The sequence below is a fragment of the Carlito syrichta genome, unplaced genomic scaffold, assembly GCF_000164805.1.
Source record: "Carlito syrichta isolate Samal-C Ts95f unplaced genomic scaffold, Tarsius_syrichta-2.0.1 Scaffold305686, whole genome shotgun sequence".
In the NCBI taxonomy this organism is placed as follows: Eukaryota; Metazoa; Chordata; class Mammalia; order Primates; family Tarsiidae; genus Carlito; species Carlito syrichta.
This window is the reverse complement of record NW_007249782.1, coordinates 206,568-230,528: the sequence shown is the minus strand read 5'-3', so window position 1 is coordinate 230,528 and position 23,961 is coordinate 206,568. Positions and strand designations below refer to the sequence as shown.

Below are 23,961 nucleotides of genomic sequence, written 5' to 3'. Positions count from 1 at the left end.
GAGGTTGTGTGATGTCAGAAAGTCCTCCATTTCATTTAGGTTATCAAATTTGTTTCCATACAGATGTGCATAGTACTCTCTGATAATCTTTGTATTTCTTCGGGGTCAGTTGTGATTTCATCTTTTGCATTTCTGATTGTGTTTATTTGGACTCTTTCTCTCTTTTTCTTGGTCATTATGGCTAGGGGGTCCTTCAATCTTGCTTATTCTTTCAAAGAACCAGTTCTTTGTTTTGTTAATTTTTCTCTATAATTTTTTTTCTTCTCTGTCCCATATTTGGACTTTTACTTTGGTGATCTGGATTCTTCTGCTAAAATTAGGGTTTTGGTGATCTTGTCTTTCTAGCTCCCAAGGGACATTTTAAATTGCAACTTTGTGAGAGACCCTGAACAGAGGCATCCAGCTAAGCTGCTCCAAGGTTTCTGACCCACAGAAACAGAAACAATAAAAAGTTGTGTTAAACTGTTAAATTTTGGAGAAATTTCTTACACAGAAATAATAACAAATCCCAAATAATCCCTTTTATGTATAATATTCAGAAGCTTCCCCTGCAAAATATAGGAGCAATTTGCATTCTGCTTGCTATAGTCTTCATTGTAAGTCAATGAATTCTCATTCTGGTTTTTACAACCGATTCTACAGTAAATTTACTTATCCTGAGGCCATCCCAAAAAACTTATTTCTGGTGGGCACGGAGGCTCAAGCCTGTAATTCCAGCACTTTGGGACTTTGGGAGGCAGAAGTGAGAGGACTGCCTGAGACCAGGGGTTTGAGACCAGCCTAGGCAACTGGGCAAGATCTTGTCTCTTCAATAAATTGAAAACTTAGCTAGGCATAAGTTCCAGCTACTTGGAAGGCTGTGGTGGAAGGATTGTCTGAGCCCAGCAGGCCGAGACTGTGTTGGTTATGAGCGTGCCCCTGCACTCCAGCCTGGGCAACAGAGTGAGACTCCAACTCAAAAAAACCAAAACTTATTTCTAAGTATAAAAGTAAAATATATATTGATGAATGCCAAAACCATATCCCTACGCCAGATTAATTTCCTACTAGATACAACCACTTGGATTATACATGGTATCTCAAAATCAACATACTAATTATATTTCCTATGTCACTTACTGTTTCCACTATCCAACCCTAAGCCAAAGATAATTCATCCTTGACTCATTTTCACTCACGCATCCACAGCCCCCCTACTCAATTACTAAATCCTGATAAAGAGCTCTTAATTATTTCTCAAAGACATCCTCTTATATCTACCCCTAGTACGACTGTCCTAGTTTAAATGTTCACTTTATCTGTTGTTCTTCTCTTCCGTCCAAATCTATCCTCCACACTCTAATCAGAATGATCTAATTAAAACACTAAATTGATCATCAACCTCAAAACAAAAGCCAGGCTCCACAGGAATACAAGCTTCTCAAAGATCTGGTGCTTCAACTGCTTAGAGTTCCCACCTCTATCAAGTCTACATCTATGACTTGGACCTTACTGTGTCCTCGGCCTTAAATGCCTTTCCTATCTTTCATAGCTCAGCTAAATTTTACTTATCCTCCAGCTCTTAGCTCAGGAGTTATCTCCTTCAGAAAGCTTTCCCTCAGGCCCCAGCTACACTAATGGCCCTATTCTGTGTTCCCCCAAACACTTTGTGCTTACTCTATCTTATCACTTGCTATAGTTTAAAATAATTTGTCTATTTAATGGAATGGAATGGAATGGAATGGATCTATATGCTCTTGAAAGTCACAGACAGCTTCACTTTATGTAGTTGTATTTCTTTATAGTTGGAAACATATATACTGACCTTCTAGGAATTCAGTAATGTTCTCAAATCAATTTCCATTTTATTAACAGCAGCTGCATCTGCCTATATTGGAAAATCAGCAGCACATTACCTGTGAAATACTACTTACTCTGTCCACAGATGAATTCGTATAAGTCACAGATTTTACTGGAATAATTTCTTGGCTCCTAACACAGTGCTAAGGACACTGTGCTTACTTTAAAAATTCTATTAAATTCACTGTTTAATAGTTTGAACAAGAAAGAATCAAATTCATTAACAATGTCATGATAAACACACATATAACGCCTGAGACTAGAATTGTTATTTCAACTACAAATCTCTACCCTATATAATAACCTAACAACTCATTTTAGAGATTAAGAAACTGAAATTTAAAAAAGTTAATTACTTCAATTAACTAGTAGCTGTTGTCAGAACTGAGGTTGGAACTTAGGTCTGATTCCCTCATTATGAAGGTAAGTGGAAGTTTTGCCACTGATTTGGGGGGGGAGGGGCAAAGAGTGAACTTGGGAGCATTACTTTATCTCCTGATTCTTCAATTTCTTGGTCCATAAAATAAAAACTTTCTAGGTTGTGGTGAAAATGAATTACTTAAAGTGCCCCCACTCCCAGTGTGACCATTGTTACTGTTTGCACACTGAGAGGCATAGGTACATAAGTGATGAAATATATACATACACATACATATATATATATATATATATATTTTTTTTTTTTTTTTTTTTTTTTTTAATGTTGGAGTCTCACTCCGTTGGAGTGAGAGGAGGCTGAGGCTGGAGTCCAGTAGCACACTCACAACCATCCCAGCATCAACCTGCTAGGCTCTGGCAATCCTTCTGCCTCAGACTTCCAAGTAGCCAGAACTACAGGCATGCACTACCACATCTGGCTAATTTTTCTATTTATTGTAGAGACGAGGCCTCACTGTGTTGCCCAGGTTGGTCTCAAACCTGTGGGCTCAGACAATCCTCTCGCCTAGGCCTCTCAAATACAGGCTTGAGCCACCGTGCCTGGCCAAAACCTGTATTTTTATCTACCACTAAGAAGCTCAAAAATCACATTAGGAGAAATGGTCTCCTACTCTATTATTCGTGTTGTATTTTCTAAATTACCAATGTGTTTATGACATGCTAAAGGCAGTAATTTGTTGGGTTAGGGCTTACAGTTGTCCTTTTTAGCTGGTTTCTCTGGCCTTCACAGCAATCCACTGGAATAGAAAGAATGTTCGATACTTTTAATTATTTTCAAAAATTAGAAAAACAATGTGTTTAGGTATTTTTGTCCTTTTGAGTTTCCATTTGTTTACTTAGTATCATAATTACTAAGATTGGATGAGGCCTTCTGGTTTCCATAGTACCATGATGAACACTTTGTTAACTTAGAGAAACAAAAAAGTATCAAGAATATAACTGTGTAAGTAAGCCTTTTCTTGAGAAACAATGTTGAATCATGACAAAGATCAGTACTTTCTAAAGACAGTAGACACATATGATATAAATCAAAAAATAAGCATTTCACAGCCTTAGGGAGAAGGATTTAGTGTTCAGAAGGCATTAACCTTACTTAGACACCCTCCTAGAAATTTGTGGGTTTTGTTACATTGGTAGTTTATTTGCTTTTCATATAGGCAAATAATTATGATAATTCTATTTTCAAAAGTGCAGTGCTATTGAGGGCACGTGAACAACTATCTTAACCAATTTTTTGTTAACGTGCCTTCCTTTCCCCCAGAAGAGTGCAATCTCTTTCAATGTCTCTTTCTCTCAGGCTCTGCATGGAATTTTCCTCTCCTCTTCATCCTGAGGGTATAATACATAATCACATGTTTGTTGTCTTATTTTCCACCGGGTGGTAGAGTACTTCTATTTCCTTCTCCTTTTTCATCTTTTCTCTCATTTTGGCCTCTAACAAGATTCTCTCCATGGTCCCGCTCATCTCTATGCTAAAAGGAAAGCACTGGAATGACCGAAAGAAAAAGAGGAAAAAAAAATCCCGAAAGCAGCTAGCTGTGAGTCCTTAGTTCTAACCATCTCTATGGAAACAATTCCACAGAGATCGATCTGGAAACAATTCTTTAGGGATCACTGGAGCAGTGGTGAGCCAATCTCACCAAGCCTTATTTACAGGAGTCAACGTGCAAATGAGAAGAGTTGATTTTTTTTTTTTTTGAGAAAAGTAGTAAAATACAAAGGCAAATAAAGATTATACTTATGACTAGTGTAGTTGAACTCAAAACTTCCTTACTGTAATAAAAAAAATGCAAACAAAATGCATGCACTAATTTTAAATCTAAGCAGAGTTCATATTGTCAAGAGTGCCTAACACCAAGAAATTAGAGCCAAAAACGTGCCAGGCACGGTGGCTCATGCCTGTAAATGCAGCACTTTGGGAGGCCAAGGTGAGAGGAATGCCTGAGTCCAGGAGTTCGAGAGCAGCCTGGGCAACTTGGCAAGACCTTGTCTCTACAATCCAAAAATTAGCAGGGTATGGTGATGTGTGCCTGTAGTTCCAGCTACTTGGAAGACTGGGGTGGGAGGATCACATGAGCACAGCGGGCTGAGGCTGCGGGGGCTGTGAGTATGCCACTGCACCTGGGTGACAGAGTGAGGCTCTGACCCCCCAAAAAAGAAATTATGGCCGCTGGGTTCAGTGGCTCAGCCTGTAATCCCGCGCCTTTGGGAGGCTGAGGTGAGTGGATTGCCTGAGCCCATGGGTTCGAGACCCGCCTGGGCAACTTGGCGAGACCTCCATCTCTACAATAAATCAAAAAATCAGCCGGGAGTGGTAGCACGCGCCTGTAGTTCCAGCTACTCGGAAGGCTGAGGCAGAAGGATTGCCGGAGCCCAGCAGGTGAGGCTGCGGTGGCCGGGAACGGCCACTGCACTCCAGTCTGAGCGACAGAGTGAGACTCCAACTCAAAACAAAACAACAACAAAAAAAGAAATTATGGCCAAAAACAAAATAGCAGTTTGCTGATGAAAAATTATTCATGTCATTAGAATGATTTTAAGATTGTGATTCATAACCACAAAGTAAATATGTGGAAAGAATGCCAAATTCAACCAGGCAGCAAATAGATTGTTTGAATTCAGGCAAAGGGTGAAAAGGATTACAGAATTCCAGCTACCAAATCAGGTTGAAAGACTGAAAGGAAAAAAGCAGCCATGTAATGTGAACCCAGGAAGGAGGACCAAGGGAAGAACTCCATCCAACACAATTGTGGGAGCTTGGAGTCTTACTAATGCAGCAATTGTTTTGTAAAAAAGAGGGAGTGGGGATTGGGACTCACAGTGTCAGAGATACCAGGACTATCAAGTTTCAGACCTGCTCAAGTCTCCAGGCAATAAACCAGTAAGCACGGATCTCCTGAGGCAGTAATTCTAGTGTTAACTAGGTGAAGTAACTTCAATTTTCCTAAAATGTCTATTCCCTTAATTTATGGATAAATTATTTGTAACCCCAGAAAGGTTCAGTGTTTTGATTTTAAAACACTGGCCTGCAGGGTCAAACCTTGTGGTTTCAGTTCTAGCTCTGCCACTCAGCTGTGTGACCTTGGGCAACTATTTTCACTTCTCAAGGACTCAGGCACTTCATCTATAAAATAAAGACAATAATTTTGGGGGGTTGTAAAAAGTCAGTGCATTGACTACAGTTCCTAGCACGAGCAAGCTCTCAATAGGTGTTATTACAGCATCCTTGTTTTCTATCTCCTGTAATGATGAACACATTGTCCTTTCACCCTTCCACTGAAGGGTATTTTTAGGGAGTGGGCTCAAAATTGGCAGTAAGGCACTATCACCTAGGCAATTTTTACTGCCCTACACGTGTCTCAAGCAGGTTTGGGGATGAGTTAAAGTCTTCAAATGGAAGTTTCCACTACTTGAAAGTAAATGGCTTCCTGTCACTATCCTACACATTAAAGATCTCATGGGAGAAAAAAAATTACTCATCCTTCTATGTCTCTAACATCCCTCACTCCACCTTCAGCAGATCCAATGTCTGGACAAAGTTCAAAGTCTTTTGGCTGGACATTGAAGGTTGTCTGTCTACACTCAGCTCTGTCCACATTTCCAACCTTAACTCGCCCTACAGAAACACTCCACTGTGGGCAAATTTCATTTCCTTTTCCTGGCATTCCATGTACGTTCCTAAACCTTTGCACTTTAACTCGCACTTCTCTCTTTACCAGGTTTGCCCTCCACCCTTCCCACAGAAATTGTTTGCGTGTTTATTTGAACTTAAAGGCCATAGTGTGTCATTAGAAACCTCAAAGTGGCAAGACAGCACGACCAAAATGTATTTATTGGTTATCACTTGTAAGCTCTATTTTCAATATGCGAAGTTCTATTTAGAAAACAGCCCGAAGTCGGCGACTGGTCACTAGGGGTTTAATGGAGGGAGAGATGAAATTAAACGCGAAGGCGAGAAGAAAGTTAAGAAGCATTTGCAGAAAAGGGGGGACGTGGTGGCTAGGAATTCAAGCAAGAAGCCCGCGCCCGCGAGGCGCACCTGGACGAGGCCCGCGGAGGGGGCCGGACGCACCAGGGCCAGGACCAGGGCCGGGGAAGAAAACGCAGCCCGAGAGCCGACATCGGGCCTTAGTGACACCTGCTTCCTCGAAGCCGAGAAACACTCCTAATTTTTACTGCACAATGCAAACATGGTGGACGAGAAAAGCCCTCCCCGCGTGTGCCAGGCCAACCACGTGGCGCCCTCTCCCCGCTGTGGACACCGGAGCAAGGGCGGGGCCTCCGCGGAATTTGCTCATGGCGGAGCCCATCGTGAAAGCACTTTTTCAAACCGCGAGACCAAAACACACTGATAGGAGTGCTGTCACCTCACCGAGAGGACAGAACGGTGGGCTCCGAGAACGCAGAATAGGCAAGAAAGGCGGAGCGCGCTGCAGCTCTCTCTTTCCCTCAAGGGACCCGCCGCGGCTTCGTTCCGCCTCGCCCCAACAAGTGAGCAGCGCGCAAGCGCGCTTCTTACGGCCCGCCGAGGCGGAACCGACTCTCCTCTCGCGAGAGCGGGGCTGGCCGGGCTTCGGGCTCTAGCTCCACCCCCTCCTTCTCGCTCGCTCTCTCCCATCCCCCCCAGCCAGTCGCTCTGCTGCGCAGCTCCCTAAGCGGTTGCCGCCGCCGGAGACGGTTGGGAGGACCGTTGTGGCTAGGGCTACACGAGGCGAACGGCTTCTTCCTCTTCACGACTGAGCCCCCCGAGCACCGCAGTCGGCGTCACTTTCGCCTGACAGGGTATCAGAAGTAAAAGGGGGTAGGTTGGGCCGGTGGTTTCGAGAGGACGCGAGAGACCGGAGGGTTGGGGGTGGGGGGCGTGTGGAGGTCGCTGCTCGGAGGCGGCCGGGCTGCGCCTCCTGGACCATCTCCCCCTTCAAGGAGGGCGGCCTGCCGAGGGGAGCACTGGCTCAGGTGGAACTCAGTGGACGACGCCGAGGCCCGAAGTGGGGGCATCCAGCATTTCCCTTCTTCCCCTGCTGGTCTGGCCTCCGCCATTTTGGGTACGGTGGCGCGGCCGCTTCGGCTTCCCGCCCTTCCCTGCTTTTTTTTTTTTTTTCTTTTTTAACTTTTTGTTCTCCAGTTTCCGAAAACTGATTCAGAAGCCCGAGGGTGGCGGGTGGCCAGAGGTCCCTGGGAGGGATGAGGGTGGGGAGTGAAGCGAGCAGGGATAGCCCGGGCAGCTGGGCGGGGGGAGGATCAGGGCTCCCGGGCGCGCTCCCGATGGAAATGGCGCCGGAGGGGCCCGGCCTCCCGCCGCGGCCTCCCTTCCTCTGCAGTCTCGGCAGGGCTACCTGGGCTGGCGGGACTGCGAGCGGCTTCTGACGCAGGTTCCCAAGATGAGAGAGGCTGGAGCTGGGGGAGGAAAGCTCATGGCGACGAAGGCGCTCAACTCTCAAATCCAGGACAAAGGAGGCAGACGGCCTCCTTTGTAATTCCGCCGCCCGGTGGCGAAGGTTTTTAAGCCAGGCTTGGCTGCCGGACGGGGCGGGGGAAGGGGCGCGCTCTCCCTAGCTCTCTGGTCTCTAGGGCAGCTAGATAAACGGAAAGTCTCCGGGGAGGAATAAAGGACGCTTAGCCGGCCCTTATAGTCCAGATTTGGAACTTCGAAAAGAGTACGTACTCGTTTTCCAACGGGTTTTTTTTGTTGTTGTTTTTCCACGCTTGAACGTTTATAAAGACTTTGTGGGTTAATTACTTTATAAGCAGGAAAGTGGGTGACTTACCAAATAGGGATGTGAAACGGGCATGTTTCAAACAGGTCGTCTGGGCCCGGTCGCCTGTGATAACGGGTGGGGCGGGTGGCTTAGCAATGGGTTTGTGTAGTTTGGCGCATACGGGGTAGAATTTGTTGAAGGGTTTCATAACTTTGGGGAAACGATTGTTAAAACACAACCAGTTATGGTAAGAGTGTGTGTGTGTGTGTGGGAATTGAGTCACTACTCTCTTTCAGTATGAAATCTCCTCGAGTTGTGTTTTGTGCGGAGATTTTTTTTTTTCTAATTGGCATTAAGGCTGTAGGAGCAAAGTACTTAAAAATACAGGCAGAGTTTATTTTCTTTTGGTAACAAAGAGTTTTTTTTTCTCCTTAATTGTAGGAGTATAGTACACTGTAACAGTATTTCGAGCAAGGTAGTATAGACCTACTAAACGGAGAAGCTAAACACCATAAACGTGGTGGATGGATCTGTAATTTTCCTTGAAGGCAGTACAGAAGGGACGAGGAAGGCCTGAGAACCCATTTCCAATCATTTATATAAATCTTTACAAGAAGTCTGTTACTACTTTTACAGCTCTAAAAGACAAAACCAGAAAAAACCTCCTGCCTGTTATTGATGATGTTGTGTCAAGGTTGCCAAGGAAAAGTTTACCAAAATTTTAACCTGTGAAGTTAATGGGTCAAGTGGGTTTTAGTGGATTTTTGGAAAGATAGCTCAGACTTCACCATAAAGTAGAATATGATAATGATCAGTAACTTTCCTAACTGGATTAGATCACACACCTTTCTTCTGCCCTCTTTTTTCAGCTGCACCGATATCTGGAAGTCTGTCTAATTGCCCTTTTAAAATAACAATGTCTTTAGATGTCCTTGTTTTGGTAAACAGGTGACTGAATGGCAGTAGGGAAAACCTGATTTGACTAAACTCATTCCTAATTTTAGAGACCTTACCTCCTTAAGGTATTAGAGGTGTGTCTAAGAGTTTTTCTAAAGGAGCCAAGCACATTGGAAAGGATGAATGTTGTAAAATTTCCATTATAGTTAAAGTTACATCATAACCGTTTTTTGGGGGCCAAGTTCATTTTTGTTTTTCACGACCACTAGGGTACCCTTTTTTTTTTTTTTTTTTTTTGAGTTGGTGTCTCACTCTGTCACCCAGACACGAGTGCAGTGGCACACTCACAGCCACCACTGCAGCCTCGACCTGCTGGGCTCAGGTGATCCTTCCTCAGCCTTCTGAGTAGCTGGAACCACAAGTGCATGCCACCATGCCCGACTCACTGTTGTTGTTGTTGATGTTTGTTTTGTTTTTATTGTAGAGACAAGGTCTTGCCAAGTTGCCTGGGCTGGTCTCAACCCCTAGGCTCAGGCAGTCCTTTCACCTCAGTCTCCCAAAGTTCTGGGATTATAGGTGTGAGCTACTGCACGAGGCAGGGTACCATTTTATTGATTATTGGGTTATTATTTATTAGGTTGTTTATTGATGCATCAAATCTTTGTTGTTTTTGAGAAAATAAGCTGTGCCTCCATGTTATGAGAATTCTATATTTCAGTTCTCCATTAGATGTTCTTTCTTCACAGTTTTGGGATATAATTCACATACCATAAACATTATCCATTTACAATGTACTGTTTAGTGGGGTTTAGAACATTCGCAGACTTGTGCCACCATCACTACAATCTAATTTTAGAACACTTATTCCATAAAGGTACCCGTTAGCTGTCAGACATTCCCCATGCTGGCACCCTATCTCCCCTCAAGCCTCAGACAGTTATGAATATAAATGGAAACATAACATATGTGACCTTTTGTGACTGACTTGTTTCACTTAATATTTAGGAAATTAGTTTCATGAAAGTTGACTAAAGTTATCTTATTTTAACTGCTGGTATTTTTAATTGGTGCTAACACTTAGAATTCTTAAAGCAGAGTAGTGATTAGCCATGACATTGTTGCAAAGAAAGGTGAGATGGATTATCCTGAATAATTATGTTTAGGTAGTTTCTGACAGCTTTATAAAGGTATTAAAGCAGGTTGTCCCTTTGCATGCCCTGAATTTTTCTTGTTTTTTTTTGTAAGTAGAATTCTGAATTTTGCTGGTGTAGTAGAGTGAGGCTGTCTTTTATTGTATATGCTACTCACATATGGGATGGAGAATCACCTTGTAAAGTAGTTTGTGTTTATTGTTTAGTGTTTTTTTTAATAGGCAATACTTTGTTGTTTTCATATGGATCTTATTGTATAGGCTGATCCAAAAATAAAAACTAGTTTGGTTGCTAGCATTTTCTTGTGAAATGCTAAGATTTATAGTAAAGATCAGTTTCCATGCCCTTTTCCTTGGTATTTTTTCCTGAAATGCAAATCTATATATTGAAGGAAAAAAATGTGCTAACATTTGATTTAAAAGTACCACAATCCTTTCACAATAGATTAGATTGACTTTGCAGGGTTCTTAAATTTTTCACAAGGAAGTAACATTTGATGTTAGATCCTTTCCACTTTTTTGTTCTTAGATCACCCTTTATAAGAAACACTTATTTTTTTAGGTTGGTGCTATCTCACATTTTTTTAAAAGAAAATGATAGTTTGTCAAACATCTTTGGACTTTTTTTCCAAACTGATTTGGGGCTGTCTCTCTATTCTCTGAAATAGTATTAGCCTCTTAAAAGCCTTTGCTGACTTTGGAAATGATTAAACAGTCGTTAGTTCTTTTCAAGGCTCAAATTATTTTTCTCTCTTTTTAAGGTTCAGATCTTTTGTTGTGGTGTATCTCATTGGTTTTGTAGAACCAGCCCTTTAAAATCCAGTAACAGTTGCCATCAGCGAATGCTTACCATGAGGCAAGCACTTTAAATAATTCTTGTAACTGTCTAGTGAGGTGTAAGTTACTACTGCTGCATTTTACAGTGGAATTGGCTTGGGGCTAGGTAGCTCAGCCAGTGAGTGGCAGAGTAGGGATTCAAACCCAGGGTTTGTTTCCTCTTAAAAGTTGATACTGTGTATTAGTTGTTAAGAATTAGTTGTATGTAACATAAGTTACAAATTTGTATTCTTCCCATTTTGGTTCTCTGTCTAGAGTTTGCAACCTAGGACTTTATATGAATTCTAGGAAAATTTTATCCTTTGAAGATGCTACTTCTAAATTTTATCCTTTGAAGATGCTAACACTAAGCCCCATGTTACATTCAGGTGACATGCTCAAATAATAATTAGATCACGGAAAATTAAGCATTAGTGAATACTGATGATATAAGGTACGATCCTCAAGCATAAAGGAATCAAGTGAACAAATTGTTTTGTTTGCAGGGTAGGAGGTGGTGAGGAAAAGGTTTGAAATTATGCAAGTGAGTAGAATTCCTGCAGCTGCATAGTGAAATTTGTAAGGTTCTGGTAAGTTTCTGCAGCTGAAGGACTTCTGCATTAGTCTCTTTTGAAAATGTTCTTGGATTTTTAAAACAAAGGATGGTTGGTTACCTCTGGGGAAGGGAGATGGGTGGGCATGTTCATGTTGGAGGGAACGGGGGAAACTTTGAAGTCCGTGTTTAAGTCTCTTTGATTAAAAAGTTAAAGCAGTTGAGTAAACTGGTTTCTGTATACTATCTCCAGCGATTTCCAGATAGGTGGCTTCAAAAACACAGGTACTGTTGGAAGGCACTCACTTTCTGAGAGGACTTTGACCTCAGTTTTAAAACTTAATGTTATTAACTCAGTCATTTTAAAACTCTTGTTCTTGGTGAGTTTAAACTAGACTTAGCAAAAAAGATGAGAATTTTCCTCCTTAAAAGACAGTTTGATGTGTTCAACATTATTGTGATTTTGAAAGGTTAGATTTTTGTAATACTTTTCCAACATCAACCAGTACTCTTGCATTTTTTGCTTAGGCTCTTGATGTGAGTGGACAGTAGTATCAAACGCGACTTGTGGATAATTCAAGTTTTAAAGAATTTGCATAACTATTCAGATGAATAATGAAATCTGAAAAGTGGATGAAAATTTGAGAGATGAGGTAAAGGCTAGAGTTGACATTCAGGTGACATGCTCAAATAATTTGAAGACTCTGGTAGTAGAATTGTGCAAGTTTTCTTAAAATTAAGAAAATAATCCTAAGAAACTCAGTACTTTTTGGTCGAAGGGGTCAGGTTTCACTGCCTATTCCTTATTCCAGAATAGAAAGTTGGTATACTGTTGTGTTCATGGCATTGTCACAGGAGTCACTAAGCCCCATGTTACATTTCCTCTTGTGACACCTCTGAGAGGTGTTTCTTCAGTACCTCCTGATAAGAGTGTATTTTGATTGACTGCTTTATGTGCTTGTTTATTTTTTATAGCATTTAAGTCAAACGGTATTGAGATGGATTGGGTTATGAAACATAATGGTCCAAATGACGCTAGTGATGGGACAGTACGACTTCGTGGACTACCATTTGGTTGCAGCAAAGAGGAAATAGTTCAGTTCTTTCAAGGTACCTCTAGTATTAGTCAAAGTTTAGTAGTATTGTAATTTTATTTGTATGATATTACTTTGTTTTTAATTTGCAAAACCCATTTGATTTTGGAACTTAATTTAACTATGATAATCTTGGTTAGTGTATTGAAAATATGAAATGTGCTCCAGTTAACATTCAATACAGGATGTGTAGATATGTAAAAACTAATTAATGTGCAGTAACATAATTGAGAATAATTGTGTGTGATGAAATGAACCATGAATTAGCATATGGAGCATAATTAAATTTGATTTGTAGCTATTTTTTATGTAATATAGGTGGGCTTTTAGAGTGTAATTGCAGTGTTTTTACACTGGTTGCAAAAAATTTACTTAATCCAATAATTGAAAAATCTTTCGTTGTATTATGGGGTGATGGGAAATTAAGCTTTTTTTGTTTTGTTTTGTTTTGTTTAGACTTGTTTTGAATATTTGATTCAGATGGGAATGTTTCAGCCTTTAACACTGTTCCCCTTGATGGGGTTATTTGTCCTTGGGTTAAAGGGTTGGAAATCGTGCCAAATGGGATAACATTGACGATGGACTACCAGGGGAGAAGCACAGGGGAGGCCTTCGTGCAGTTTGCTTCAAAGGAGATAGCAGAAAATGCTCTGGGGAAACACAAGGAAAGAATAGGGCACAGGTGGGGATGGAGAGTTTGGGATGGTGTTAAATTTTTATTTTTGGGGGTTGTGGGTCACTATTGCTTAAATGGGGGGGTAACCATAACATTTTTCTGGGGTAGTTTAAAAGAATTGATAATTACCTAAATTTAACTTGGAAACTACAGATTTGGGTGGGGAATTAATGCTAATAGTTAAATTAAAATTAGATTGTTTCTATTTTGTAGGATGTTGTTGATAAGTGTTTTTGTATAATCACCTGTTTTCTTTAAAACACCTATCATGTACTAAAGGAAACAAACTAAAAGTACATATTTGATGAATTGTTTTCAAATGACTAAATTTCTATGTAAAACTTAAATATTTAATTATTTAAGTTTGTAGGTGTAAAAAATGATAACTTACAGTGTATTTAGGCAACTTAAATTGGGTTATCTGTCTAGATATAGAAAAACTTACTGCATTTTGCCCAATATCTAATTTACTCTAATACATTTATGCTGAAACCTGTACTTTAAACATTTTTAAATAGGTATATTGAGATCTTCAGAAGTAGCAGGAGTGAAATCAAAGGATTTTATGATCCACCAAGAAGATTGCTGGGACAGCGACCGGGACCATATGATAGACCAATAGGAGGAAGAGGGGGTTATTATGGAGCTGGGCGTGGAAGTATGTATGACAGAATGCGACGAGGAGGTGATGGATATGATGGTGGTATGTGTATCTAATGAACAAAGGTTCTGTTGTCATTTTCTTAATGTTCCTGACATTTTGTCAAGAAATATAGAAATGGCAGTAATTTCAGTACCTACTAGGTTTTAAAACCTGTTCATGAAAACAGATTCCCATGGCCAGCTGTGGGATTTGATTGATGCACATATTGGCACCTAAAAAGACTTATACAGGAATTAAAATGAAGATATTGGCATTTTTTACTTTTTCTGGCATACAGGTGATATTTACATGTTTGAAATTATCCTTTTGAGATTTTATATTTTCATCAAATGTTAATTGCTTTTCATATGCAATAAGTTGGGAATTACAAACTTCTGATAATTAAGTTTGTTAAAACAGATGACTTACCACAAAATGTTTGTAAACTAGATTATAACTTTATCTCTTGAAAGTATGTATTCATTGATTCTCCTTAAATTACACAGGTTATGGAGGTTTTGATGACTATGGTGGATATAATAATTATGGCTATGGAAATGATGGCTTTGATGACAGAATGAGAGATGGAAGAGGTAAAATATTAAAGATATTTTTATTATGAGGCAAATTTTAGTATCCTCTTTGCCAGCTTATAATTAATATGGGTACTTTGTATTTAAAAATTAATTTAAGCATATTTCTTACATTCCTATGTAGGGCTTTATACCTTGTGTAAAATGAATACTTTTCTACCTGTATCCTACTCCATAGTTCACAACTGGCAAATTTTATTTTCCAGGTATGGGAGGACATGGCTATGGCGGAGCTGGTGATGCAAGTTCAGGTTTTCATGGCGGCCATTTCGTACATATGAGAGGGTTGCCTTTTCGTGCAACTGAAAATGACATTGCTAATGTGAGTAATTTTAATAATTATTAGTGGTTTTATAGTTATCCTCAATTAAAATCTAATTTTGAAGCATTCTTAAGGCTCTCATTTTTGTAGTTTAATGTCAAATCCCTTGAATATAAATAGATCTACCTTTATCTTTAGTAGTTGATGGATATTTTTGTGTCCATTGTGTGCTGAGCTACATAGGATTCAAGCAAGTAAGAAGCTACATTCATAAACTCCAGTTAAGAATACAGTAAAAGACTGACCAGCATAGAGTAGTGATAAATATATGTTTTAGTGGTTTGGTTTGGCTTTTCTAGTGTAGATAGTATGACAAACTGAGGATTTGGAAATAAGGGGAATAGATGCTGCAGTTTGAAACTAGTTGGTTTCAGATCGACTAGGGAGTGGCAGAACTTTAGCTCATACACTAAGTTCAGTCATAGCCACCCCATCCTTTACCTATTAAATAGTTGCATTAGAGACCCAAAGACAAATTTTTTTTTTTTTTTGAGTTGGAGTCTCACTCTCTTGCCCAGACTGGAGGGCAGTGGCCGCTCCCGGCCACTGCAGCCTCAACCTGCTGGGCTCTGTCAATCCTTCCGCCTCAGCCTTCCAAGTCGCTGGAACTACAGGCGCGTGCTACCACACCCGGCTAATTTTTGATTTATTGTAGAGATGAGGTCTCACTGCCCAGGCGGGCTTTGAACCCGCGGGCTCAGGCAGTCCACTCACCTCAGCCTCCCAAAGGTGCGGGATTACAGGCTGAGCCACCGAGCCTGGCTCTCAAGACAAAATTTTTTTACTCAGATAATTTGTTCTGGATCTTATTGGTTGCCCTAAGTTCCAGGTGCCTTTAAGGATAGCTTAAATTGGTTAGTTTCTGATTAGAGCTAAGTGATACATTTTGGGAGCTGTTAGTAGGTTCAGCAAACTCCCCTTTTCCATAGCATGATGTTTCTCGCTACATAGTTTCTAAGCTTCAGATGACATGTTTCAAACAGCAATTTCGTGGGATTGTTTTGTTATTTTGAGTTGGAGTTTCACTCTGTCGCCCAGGCTGGAGGGCAGTGGCACGCTTCCGGCCACTGCAGCCGCCGCCTGTTGGGTTCAGGCGATCCTTTTACCTCAGTTTTCCAAGTAGCTGGAACTATAGGCATGCACCACCACACCCAACTCTTTTTAAAATTTATTATAGAGACAGGGTTTCGCCCAGTTGCCCAGGCTGGTCTCAAACCCCCTGGGCTCAGGCAATTCTCTTGCCTTGGCCCCCCAAAGCGCAGGGATTATAGGTGTGAGCCACCATGCCCAGCCTAGCAATTTTGAAATATACTTCTTGGGAATCAAGGTTTTTGGGCTTGGCTTTATTCCCTTTTAGTTGTAGGGTCTGAGACTTCTCTGTTTAAGGTAAACTGTTTTCTAGTGAGAATATTTTTTTTTAAGTTTAATATCAGCAAGCTTTTTTTTAAAAGCAGAAACTTATTTTCATTTTCCCTAAGTTCCCTATAGTCTTATATTCACAGAACCTCGGTAGTTGATTGATTTGGCAGCACAGGGCAGTGGAAAGGTTTGTTTTAATGGATGATGAAAAATCAAGATATGTGATATTTACTTTTAATAATCTGAGTAGAAAAATAGGTAATGAGTGTTTTATTTTTAGTTCTTCTCACCACTAAATCCAATACGAGTTCATATTGATATTGGAGCTGACGGCAGAGCAACAGGAGAAGCAGATGTAGAATTTGTGACACATGAAGATGCAGTAGCTGCCATGTCTAAAGATAAAAATAACATGCGTAAGTGGTATTCTTGGCATGCTGTCTTACTTCCTAGATGTGAACTTGTTTGTAAAATATGTTTCTCATATAAGAGTTTTTTAGGTTCTGTAGGTAACTTATGGCAGTTGGTGGGATCTAAAATCATTTGGCCTCCAATATCACTGCACTAGGAATTGATGAGCATACTTTATGTAAGCTAATTGACCTTTTAAAACCTTTTACTGATAAATTTGATCCATTGTTCTTTCTCCCGTTTTTTTTTTTTTCTTAAAGAACATCGATACATTGAACTCTTCCTGAATTCTACTCCTGGAGGTGGCTCTGGAATGGGAGGTTCTGGAATGGGAGGCTACGGCAGAGATGGAATGGGTATGTAAAGTTTTTTAAATAAGTTGAATTAGCTACTTGGCAATCAGCCTCAAACTTTTTTCTTTTTGCTTTTTTTTTTTTTTTAAGATAACCAAGGAGGTTATGGATCTGTTGGAAGAATGGGAATGGGGAACAATTACAGTGGAGGATATGGCACTCCTGATGGCTTGGGTGGTTATGGTACGTATCTCTTAATTCAGTTTGTTTTAGTCCCCGTGTGTAAAGCAGATGTGTAAAGCAGATACTACTTTAATGTCTTATGTATGACTATCTCCTCAGTGATTCTTAATGTCTTTTATTCTTAAGGCCGTGGTGGTGGAGGCAGTGGAGGTTACTATGGGCAAGGTGGCATGAGTGGAGGTGGATGGCGTGGGATGTACTGAAAGCATAACCAACACACATGTCCTGGCAACAACATCTGGTCTACTAGACTTTCTTACAGATTTCATTTCTTTTGTATTTTAAGAACTTTATAAAGACTGAAGGAATGTGTTTTCAAAATATTATTTGGTAAAGCAACAGATTGTGATGGGAAAATCTGTTTTCTGTAGGTTTTATTTGTTGCATACTTTGACTTAAAAATAAATTTTTATATTCAAACCACTGATGTTGATACTTTTTATATACTAGTTACTCCTAAAGATGTGCTGCCTTCATAAGATTTGGGTTGATGTATTTTACTATTAGCTCCAAAAGAAGTTAGTGTGGTGTAATTTTAGAGGATAATGGTTCACTTCTGCATAAGCTGCAAGTCTTAAGCAGACATCAGGAATAGAGCTTGACGAAAAATTAGTGTAACTTTTTAATTCTTCCTGGACAATACTGTAAATACAAAGCCTAAAGATGAGGTGGCTTTAGTTACTCTTTTTCTTTTTGAGTTGGAGTCTTACTCTGTCACCCAGACTGGAGTGCAGTGTCCGCTCCCGGCCACCGCAGCCTCGACCTGCTGGGCTCCGGTGATCCTTCTGCCTCAGCCTTCCAAGTAGCTGAAACTACAGGCGCGTGCTACCACGCCGGCTAATTTTTTTGATTTATTGTAGAGATGAGGTCTCGCCAAGTTGCCCAGGTGGGTCTCGAACCCACGGGCTCAGGCAATCCACTCACCTCAGCCTCCCAAAGCACGAGATTACAGGCTGAGCCACTGAACCCGGCTTAGTTATCATTTATCAAGCATAGCTCTGAAATGTTAATGACTTAAGAGGTATCTGAATTTTTGGATATTCATAATTGTTTCCTGGGGATTGGAATGTTAGAAGCTTAAATTCTAGCCCTAGATTTTGGAGAAAAATCCCCTCAGCACTTGACCGAAGTACCAAAAAATGTTTCCAAAAAAGTGACAGTTGTAATTATCTCAAGATGTCTTAGAGTAGGTTAAGGTTCTCAGTGACAAAAATTCAGTGTAAGTACATAGGTATTTACTATGGAGTATAATTTTCACAAATGTATTTTCAGTTTCCTGCACAGCAGAGCATATGGTTTTTAAATAACTGTATAAATGACTACTTTTTAAAAACATATGCAACAGGTCCATGTCATAGTTAAAACAAGAATCCTACGGTTGGATTTTGCATCTGGTATCTGCTTGGAGTTATAGTTGAAAATACTATATGTAGCAAGGGAAAGGTGCTTTTTAATTTAAATCCCTTTGATCAATATGGCTTTTTTTCCAAATTGGCTAATGGATCAAAATAAAACCTGTCAATGTGAATTCAGTTATTGAACTTGTTATTTGTTTTACCAGAAATGTTAATAATGTAATAAATGTCAATGTGGGAGATAATAGTATGGTGTCTGTCCTAGAATGCTTTGTGTTGGTTACTGATTATAAATCAAATTGGAAGAAGAAACTATATAGGTGATGTCTAACTGAAGATTAAATTAGATAAAGTGACTCATAAGGAGTGATTACTCCTCTTAGAAGAGGGGGCTGTGATATTCTATATATTTGGAGCCTGTTGACTCAAGCAGTGATTTATCTTAATGCTTATACCCACTTCTCTTAATTAGCTTCCCTTAAAAATTACATTTTTCCCCCCTACGGGACACCCTGCTCTAGAAAAAAGTAACATTTAAAAAATGTAAATAGGGTTCGTTACCACCTATACTTTTTGAAGATCACGTGCTTTCGATTTTCTTAAGATTACCTTCTTAAAATCTGTAAGCAGTAAAAATATACAATGTTAGAAACTAAAGCAGCCTATTTAAAGTAGACTAATTTTTCAAATCTTTATTTGGTTTATAAAATTCACATTTTATTTTTAAAACATTACAGGTTAGAAGAATTACAATTGCAATTCCTTGGCACCATGATAGCATTGTGGTGGTAGTACTGGCTAGGTGAGGGAATGGTATGTGAAGTCTACTTTGAAACGCAAATAATACAGGATCACAATCACAAAATACAAATTGTGAAGGTTTTGTAACAGAAAAATTAAAAAAAAAAAAAAATTTTTTTTTTTTTTTGAGTCTCTCTGCCCAGGCTGGAGTGCAGGGGCATGCTCACAGCCACCACAGCCTCAATCTGCTGGGTTCCCACCTCAGCCTTCCAGTAGCTGGAACTATGGGCTTGCACCTTCATGCCCAGCTAATTTTTCAATTTACTGTAGAGATGAGGTCAATCCAGATTGCACAGGCTGATCTCGAACCCATGGGCTCAAGCAGTCCTCTTGCCTCAGCCTCCCAAAGTGCTGGGATTACAGGCATGAGCTACTGTGCCTGGCTGTATAAATGGTTTTTAAACAAGACCAAACTACATAAACCAAGCTGCTGTCACAAAAGCTCTCTTAAAAAAGCCCAAATCGGTGGTGACATGAGTTTTAAATGACGAGAAATTTAAGGGGATGACTAAAAATAATAGTTATTTTGTTGAATGAAATTTGCCTTGGAATTTAAACAACTTAAGTTATATCTTAAAATTTGTTCCAGGCACAGTAATTTTTTTAAAAAACCTATTTGAAAATTTTCATTTATACAGTTATTCTCAAGTTCAACAATCATAAAAATGTTAATCCATTCCATCAATACAAAATGGTTCAAGAATATAATTCCTATCTTGGACAATTCTACCAATATTCAAGAAAGATCATCTAAAAATCTGTTTGTCAGATTAACTGAAATTAGCCTCAAAAATTGACTGGAAATTTGGGTTCTGAAGAAAACAGATCTTCAAGTAAAATATCTGTTTAATACTTTGGCTATTTAGAATATTAAATAATTTTAAAACTCAAAGTATGTACTGGAAGAAAAAAGATCCTTCAGTTTCAATACATCCATCTTGGAAGGGGAGAGGTCTATGATTAATCACTAAATGTAATGCAAACTTCTCATTTTTAATAAATAGGCTCACAAATTTAAAGTGCATGGCTGAAAATTAGATTTAAAAAACCAGGAAACGTGATACTACTGTTTAAGTAACTATACAGAGGTAATTTTTACAAATTTAATTCTTGGTATGCTATAAACAACTGGATTAGTGTTGAGTCAGCTTGAAATATTTCAAGTATGTACGTGTATTTCATGGTAGGGCAGAAATCACATCTCAACATTTCTGGCATAGAGGAGCTTGGTAGACATGGTGAAATTTTACCAGTGGACATACACTGGTAGACCACTCTAACTGTAATGCTTCCTAAAAATTACTCCAATGGAAATATTAATGCAAAATTTTTTTAATGACTCAAGTCTATGTAATATCAAAGGCAAAGCTTTGACTTCTTCCTCATTTTAAATACTTAGAGGAGAAAGTCTTTATAGTGAACCTATAAATCCCCTGCAATATTACACACATTGTTTTCTGGGGAGAGATTTATTTTCACCTTTGAGTTGGGATCTGAGTTTCCCCTTTAAAAAACTAACAATTTAGACAACAGCATATGGGAAGAAGATTGGCAAGTGACAAGGTAAAGGATGATGGGTATGTGGAACTTGCTTTCAAGATCAGAAGGAAAAAGTCGAGGCCAAATAATGCCCCTTTTAATTTAATCCATGTATCTGAAAGATAACATCAGTAAGCACAATAACAGATTTTAGAAAAGACTAAAAGGAAATTCCGTAAAATAGTCCTTTCTAATGCAAAGGAGACCAATGGGAAGGGGACAGAAAGGGCAAATAAATATAGTTGAAATCAACCAAGATAATGAAAAATCTGTTGAACTGGGATATTACTTCTATACAGTTTTATGCATTTCCAGTCTCTGAGAACCATGAAGCTTTAAAGTGCATTTAAGGAATTACAGGCACCATCAAATATCAACTTGACAGTTCGGAAGAATGAAATAATCTGAAGCCTTATTTTTAAAAAGTCCTTTCACAAGATAAGGCAAATGTGTGTTAACTATGCTATCTGGCCTTTCAATGGAGTTAGGGTTATATGATTATTACATCAATTAAAAAGTAGGCTAAAGTTATTTTAAAACATGCTGTGTTGAAAATTCTTTTTTGAGTAAATGGGAAAAGAAATATCAAAGCATACTACTTCTGTTCCCATGAGTTAAATATGAGCAAGATAAACTGGTACCAATACTGACTGGAAGCTGTTTAAGAAGAGTTGTCTGGATACTTTGTATATACATGTCATAACATTCATTGTGTGTACTTTCATACATAAAGATGTAGGGCAGGAGTCTATGGCAAGTTAGATGAACATCTCTGAATGAGCAACGCATGACAGGAATCACAGACCCGGACTGGTTTTGGTGAAGAAGGCAGAGGCAGTTCGTTGTCAGAGCAGGCATTACAGAAAATTTCCCCACAGTTTCTACAGTGGTGCTAGTAAATGGAAAAAAATCAGAAAAAAACTTTATGAATAAAGTTAGAAGCATTTTTGCACCAAAATCTTTGTGCTCACTTTCTACCTCCCTTACCTTTCTCTTAGAGAGTGAGAATTCCTTTTCACAAAGTTTACAATGGGTTGCTTCTTCGTCTTTCAGCCAAACCAATCCCTAGTAGGAAGAAAAGTGAATATTAATGCTCAAATTGTTAACACTAAAAATTACATGTGAAAACTTTTTTGCCCACAAATATTTTATGGGAGTTGATTTATGAAGAACTGAAAATAAGCGTTCTTTGAAAGGCATTCTGAAATATGTATAGATAAAATAATGAATGCCCATATCATGAAAACTGTTGAATATGGGTAATGATTCATTTTACTCTTCCCTGTACAATTCTGTGTGTTTGGACATATCCATGACAAAATGCTTTTTTTTTTTTTTTTTTTTTTTTTTTTGAGTTGGAGTCACTCCATCGCCCAGGCTGGAGTGCAGTGGCACACTCACAGCCACCCCACCATTGACCTGCTGGGCTCCAGCAGTCCTTCCAGGTAGCCAGAACTACCGGCTAACTTTTTATTTTTTATTGTAGAGACGAAGTCTCGCCAATTTGCCCAGGCTGGTCTCAAACCCATGGACTCAGGCAATCCTCTCACCTACCTCCCAAAGTGCTGGGATTACAGGCTGAGCCACCGATAAAATACTTTTAAGAAATAACCTGGCCAGGCATGGTGGCTCATGCCTGTAATTTCAACATTTTGGGAGACCAAGGCAGGATTCCTTGAGGCTAGGAGTTTGAGACCAGCCTGGATGAAAGCAAAATCCCATTTCCACCAAAAAAAAAAAAATTTTTTTTTAAACAGTTGGGCATGGTGGTACACGCCTGTAGTCCTAGCTACTCGCAAGGATGAAGTGGGAGGATCACATAAGCCATCGCACCAAGCCTCCACTCATTCTTAACCAACTTGGTTAACCAACATTCTTAACCAATTTGGCCAGAAAGACCATATGAAGTTTTCCAGTGAGAAGACCCAAATGAAGGAGGAGTCCTCAATGCTGACTGATTTTATTACATGTTCCTTAAAACAGCCTCAACCAAACCACATTGCTGTTCATAAAGAACCTAAAGTATAACTGAAGATTCCAACTTGAAGATGGAGCACACACCACATGTTATACCACATGTTACTGGGGCACAGAAACCTTTATCACCTAACAAAAGACATATTCTCCAAGCATAAGAAGCCCACTAATACATTTCCAAAACATTTTTTTTGTTGTTTTTTTGTTTTTGAGTCAGAGTCACTCTGTCACCTAGACATTATGGCACACTCAAGGCCACCGCAGCCTCAATCCGCTGAGCTCGGGTGATCCTTCCACTTGAGCCTTCCAAGTAGCTGGAACTACAGTCGTGTGCCACCATGCCCAGCTAATTTTTTGACTTATTGTAGAGATGAGGTCTTGCCATGTTGCCCAGCCTGGTATCAAACCTATGGGTTCAGGCAGTCCTCTCGCCTCTGCCTCCCAAAGTGCTGTTATTACAGGCATGAGTCACTGTGCCCAGCCAGAGTTTTTTTTTTTTTTTAAACTTCCAACAGCTGAATTCTGTGCATTCACAGATCAAGATCACAAGGTTAATTTTGGGTATTTGTGTTTCACAGGCAGTCTCAACAGCATGTGTTACCTCATGTGTGATAAGACTGTTTGGTTACTGCATATGAGGAATGATGGCTCCTTAGAGCAGAGAAGAGTATTTGGTTATTGCATATGGGGGAGTCTAAGGCTCCTTAGAATACAGGATTGCAAAGAAGGGGCATCTTAAAAACTAGACAGTTCATATCAGACAAACACCAGTAAAGAATCAGATGACTTGATTCATGAGATTTTTTAAAAAGTAGAGTGGGATCTTAAAACAATGCAATCCAACTTAACGAACACCATAAAGGAAAGTGACTTGCCAAATATCCCAAAGCCACCTAGTGGAAGCAATTGAGCTTTCTGTTGCTATACTGTAAGGGAAGGATTTGCAAGCAGCATCATCAGGTTCAGAAATCCTGATTATCAGGTCTGGGCTTTTCAGACTTCTTTTAATTTGACTGACCTTGCCCTATCCCTCTTCCAATGAGAAAAGCTAATACTTGAAGGTCAGTATAGTGCGGCTCTATGAAGGAACCTCTGAGATGAGTGCCTGTAGCTCCCTCATTCTACATGAGAAAGTCGAAGGCCCAGAGAGCTGAAGCTGTTTGCTCAAGGAAACAGCCAGTCTATAACAATCAACCAATCAACACACACGGCTTCCAACAGCCTTTTTTTTTGTGCCTTTTACTGAAACGGGGGGGGGGGGTT

The 23,961-nt window shown here is 39.7% G+C and overlaps 3 protein-coding genes across 12 annotated transcripts in view; 1 reads left to right on the top strand and 2 right to left on the bottom strand.

Annotated features, from left to right (window-relative positions):
• Nucleotides 1–7,856, bottom strand: part of PBLD (phenazine biosynthesis like protein domain containing) — a 48,825-nt gene extending 40,969 nt beyond the window's left edge. The window contains exons 1-2 of one of the 2 annotated variants that reach the window (XM_008062292.2): nt 7,614–7,856; nt 5,982–5,983 (exon numbers count right to left, since the gene is read on the bottom strand). The gene's annotated coding sequence lies outside the window, so the exon portion shown is untranslated. Of the gene's footprint in view, nt 1–5,981; nt 5,984–6,649; nt 6,684–7,613 lie in introns of those variants that run through there. The other variant, XM_021714612.1, reaches the window with a different exon arrangement.
• Nucleotides 6,857–17,450, top strand: HNRNPH3 (heterogeneous nuclear ribonucleoprotein H3). Of its 9 annotated transcripts, none has more exons than XM_008062296.1 (10): nt 6,857–7,078; nt 12,368–12,502; nt 13,030–13,168; nt 13,681–13,820; nt 14,312–14,398; nt 14,605–14,720; nt 16,360–16,495; nt 16,751–16,846; nt 16,934–17,026; nt 17,153–17,450. In XM_008062296.1, exons 2-10 carry the CDS (start codon nt 12,391–12,393, stop codon nt 17,227–17,229), a joined length of 996 nt encoding a protein of 331 aa, XP_008060487.1. In that variant the 5' UTR covers nt 6,857–7,078; nt 12,368–12,390; the 3' UTR covers nt 17,230–17,450. The 9 variants fall into 9 exon arrangements, with proteins under 9 accessions (XP_008060487.1, XP_008060485.1, XP_008060488.1 ...); XM_008062294.1 differs by having other exon boundaries at nt 13,681–13,865; XM_008062297.1 differs by having other exon boundaries at nt 6,880–7,059.
• Nucleotides 17,451–20,279: 2,829 nt separating this feature from the next.
• The window catches only part of RUFY2 (RUN and FYVE domain containing 2), a 51,499-nt gene continuing 47,817 nt past the window's right edge, over nt 20,280–23,961 (bottom strand). Inside the window, exons 17-18 of the mRNA XM_008062289.2 lie at nt 21,709–21,786; nt 20,280–21,613 (exon numbers count right to left, since the gene is read on the bottom strand). Of these exons, the coding sequence (XP_008060480.2) occupies nt 21,470–21,613; nt 21,709–21,786 (222 nt within the window). The 3' untranslated portion in view covers nt 20,280–21,469. The remainder of the gene's footprint in view (nt 21,614–21,708; nt 21,787–23,961) is intronic.